Source organism: Trichoderma harzianum (genome assembly GCF_003025095.1).
Source record: "Trichoderma harzianum CBS 226.95 unplaced genomic scaffold M431scaffold_45, whole genome shotgun sequence".
Classification (NCBI taxonomy): domain Eukaryota; kingdom Fungi; phylum Ascomycota; class Sordariomycetes; order Hypocreales; family Hypocreaceae; genus Trichoderma; species Trichoderma harzianum.
This window is the reverse complement of record NW_020209293.1, coordinates 13,139-17,336: the sequence shown is the minus strand read 5'-3', so window position 1 is coordinate 17,336 and position 4,198 is coordinate 13,139. Positions and strand designations below refer to the sequence as shown.

At 42.6% G+C, this 4,198-nt stretch overlaps 1 protein-coding gene across 1 annotated transcript; it reads right to left on the bottom strand.

Moving 5' to 3' along the window:
- Nucleotides 1-1,169: 1,169 nt before the first annotated feature.
- On the bottom strand, nucleotides 1,170-2,334 carry M431DRAFT_551811 (hypothetical protein; the record flags this gene model as incomplete). Its single annotated transcript, XM_024921354.1, has 2 exons — nucleotides 1,170-1,950; nucleotides 1,976-2,334. The coding sequence occupies 2 exons, from the start codon at nucleotides 2,332-2,334 to the stop codon at nucleotides 1,170-1,172; spliced, it is 1,140 nt and encodes a 379-aa protein (XP_024767163.1).
- Between the last annotated feature and the right edge of the window lie 1,864 nt (nucleotides 2,335-4,198).

The window sequence follows — 4,198 nt, the reverse complement described above, 5'->3', positions numbered from 1 at the left end:
ATTTCATGCTCCTCTCTACCCACCCGCGGTTTCCCTGTTGGAACGATGAATTTCGGATTTCACCGCCGTGAATCTGTCTGCAGCCTTGCTTAGAAATACTTGTAATTATGAAGCGAGAGCGGATACTGTGTGCCAAGGCTCTTAGAGAGTGAGACTGAAAGTAATCCATTGTATACTGAATGTCACTGCTATTACGCCACTATAGTTATATAATTAGGCAAATCCGCGAGGCTAAACAGTCTTTCCCAAGATGAATTAAGAGTAAGGAACTATCGACTTTTTACAACTAATACAAGTTTGCCCCGCTGCTTTCGTTTGCAGCTATTGTTCAGTTTGTAGTATCTATATGCTATTACCCTTCGCTGTATATTAGCCCGCTTGGCTAGCTAGTTGTGTGTAATGAGTGGGGAGGTTTATTTTCATCCACTTGAGATTTACAGGTAAACATCTAGGCATAAATCACCCATATAAGGGTACACTATTCTATTGCATCTCCTGAATTTACAAGACTACCCACTAAACCCACTACAGCCGTTATAGTATAAGAAAGGTGTCATCCTAAGAAGATGGTTAAAAATTGTCTCTAATGTCGTCCTCACGGTATACAACATTTCACAACCCGAAACAAGCGATGATGCATATTCGCCCGGCCCTCTCCATATACTACCCGTTTTGATGTAAACGGCAACAGTGTATTTGAGACTCGTGACCATAGACTGCTGTGCGTAATACTAGTGAACAATGACGTAGATGCCCTGGTTCGCCATCTAACAAAATGTCCTGAAATCACAAAGTCGGTACCTATATGGCCGGGAACATTTCCTACCAAGCTACTTGATGGGAATTTAGTCTGGCGGGACATCGGGCTAGAAAAAGCTAGCTTTGCGAGGAGCATCATTACCCACATCAAATACGAATGCTCCCGTACAGATGAGGTAAAAGTGATTCACTATTAATGCTAAGTATCAACTGTGAACGGAATCGGGAGGTAGAGACTAATATTAATGTCGACTATCTACTGTGGTATTCACTCTGAATCGATGTAGCGCCTTGTTATATGTGCGATCACTATTGGCATTGTTCAAAAAATTGAGATTCTAGACTGCGTTAAGGCTCACCCCTCACTGATCAGCCTATGAAGTATGGACCGCTTTAACATCGGCACCTGCTTAGCCAGAACTTGATGCAATTTCCATAATCTTGCACCCAGTGTTGTAGTAGGTTCCTGTTAAAATAGCTTGGAGAAAGTCCATAGCTCCAGGCACACCTGCTGTCCATTCATCAAAATGCCCACCCAGAGGGTTTCGAACATAGGTAGTCGCCACATTGATCTTGCAGTACTTGCTGACCAAAGAATCTGTATCAACAGTAGGGCTCACTTCGTCGTGCACCGCCTTGTAGACATACAGGGGCATCTGGGGAACACCATGGTATCCCATCTGGCTGTCACTTGTTGTAACAGACTTAATTGGCGGCGCCGTGATATCCGAAAAGCCACCAATAAAATAGTCCGCTATGTCTTGATTGGCAAACGCAGCGACAGCTTGCACACTGGAGTAGTTTCGTGCTTTCAGAAATCCGTCCCTATTGAAAGCACCCTGCTTCTTGAGTCTGGAAAGCAAATACCTCTCAGCCTCGGGAAATTGACTTGTCAGGCCCAGCATTGCCAGAGGGATCAATCCGGCAGCCGGCTTTCCTGAAACTGCCAACATAACAGATGTGACATTTGGTGTAAGGCCACCCAATGCAGCGCCACTAAATTTCAGTTCTGGTGCATACTGAAGTTGGAGTTCTGCAGCCCATTCACTTGCTAAGGCACCGCCTGAGTATCCCCACATGGCGTATTTGGCATTAGTAGTAAGGCCAAATGCTGCGGCTTTCACAGCTCGGATAGAATCAAGGGTAGCATGACCAGACATGACTCCAGCTGTAAAAAGAGCCCAATGGTCCCTCGTAGTCTGGTACGTTGACATACCAACCGAGGCCGAGGGCACGACTGATGTCAGATGGAGGATCTTGATATAACTGGTAGGATGGACTGAAGGTGAGGTCAACAGAGTCGTATGGAATCTGATAAGAGAGTAGCACATCCTTTAGATGTTTGGGGATAAATAATATAGTAACAGCCCAAGACGGAAGATAACGACTATCTATAGTGCGGTAGAGAATGTTGAAGGCGGCCGTTGCGTTGGTCATCACACTAGACAAGTTTCCAGGTGCAGCACGAATGCGCAAAATTGTACCTGGCTGTTTGTATTCATAGTTATATGGTGCTGTGTACCATGGGTCGTCTTGTGGTGGCATAGGTTCCGTATCATATTTCCCCGTTGCCATGGCCGTGATAGACAACGCATTAAGAAACACCAAAAGCGTGCTTGCAAATAACATATTGACCTTGTCTCAACGATTCAAAAAGTCTGGGATAGAGATTTATGTAGCGTAAGGGAAGACGCAGGTGAACAGAGCAAAGGTGGGCTTTTCATCCTTTTAAGACTCTCCTACCATAATTCTTTCGTAACACTATTTGACCAATCATCAACATATGCTCCTACTACTCAAGAGTAGGAAGGAAATCTCTCCGTTCTTGCTTGCACGGAGTTTTGAAGATGAGCCGTATCCGTTCCATATATGATCCCCATAATGCATGAAGCGGAGATGAGTCAAGGGTTATTATTTAGCCATGCTACCTTGCCTAGACCAAATGGCGACCGGAGTTATCCCCGGATTCACAACTTTATCCGAGCACAAGAGATCCTTAGATCACATATTAGTCTCTTTAATATGCACAATGGCCCAGAAGGGATTTCTAAGGCTCTTATAGCAGCAACTATACTGAAGAAAGACCAGAGCATGGTAATGAGCCTAAATTGTGAGCACAATGATTGCATTAACCTACTAGGCGGCATTGGTTGAACGAAGAGCACAGTCGTCACGCGTAGCCGGTTCTTGGTAGGGTTGACTTATAGGAGGATACGATTATACATGGAAGTGCTGCTTATTGATAAGCTTTCGATTTGCTCCCAGTGCAAACTATTAAACGGTTCAGTAGTTTTTGTATCTAAGACCAATTGTTTTTTCGCATAATTAGTCAAATCGTAGTTAATTAGGGACAGAATAGTAGGTCGGTGCTCTATTCTATTGTAAGAGTATGCGTTGCCTCTTATTTTAAAGCGAGCCAGATTAATCTAGTGGTCAAGTCCTCTTGTATATAGGTTTCCTTAATTTGACTTACTATCTGCGAGCAAGTTGGAGTGTACTTAGAGGCAGCCACTGGATGTGCTTTCTCTGAACTTATAGTTGACATTCACTTATCTGTTTAGTATATATAAGGATTACTCCGTGGAAATTCCATTATAGATCTTCGGCAGAGGCAACGTCGGTTGCTTCGGTTCAATGTCGCAGAACAACATGCAAAACAGCCCGAACTCTGACCTACTCCGAGTTTTCCCCGTCGGTACTGATCCCGAAAGCAGAGTTCGGAAACGCGACCCGTGGAAGTCTTTTTAGAACGGAATGGGTTCCGGGGCGATCTGCTCTCACACAACTATTGCATACTCTATGTTGCGAAAGGCCTTGGCGTTGAAATGCAAATTTACTGGGTAGAACCTTTTATTAGATGAAGAATTGCAATAGGTGACTGAATTCAGCATCTGCCAGCAGTGATTATAAACCTACCCTATTCTGCCATTTTCAGAAGAAACACAACCGTGTGACGAACCGGGTGCCTATAGGTTAATATAGGTTAGCTATTCCCAAGAGATAAACCTTAGAATGGTTCTACGGTTTATGTTGGCGGAGCGATTAGGTTGGTAAATGGGCAATTTTATTACTAGCTAGTAATACGAATAAGAGTAGATGTCTGAGTTTTAATCTAATTGTATTGTAAACGCTGTAATAACAACTGGCTATTTAAGTATTTTAATAAGTGATATAAAGTGAACTTATATATCTAGTTGGCTGGGCTGGATTATTTACAGAGGTTGATGATTTTGTTGTAGATTATCTTATAGTTTTAATAATCCATTTATAGATTATTAGATTATTACAATAATTTAATAATCTGCTTTTAATTAGTTGGTTAGTTTATTATTTATTTAGAACTGACTACCCTGTAGGCCTATTATTACAACTATAAAAGCTAGGTTGTAATATAATATCCCCCTTTTGTTAGTCTTGCCCTTAAGACTTTGTTTATTTA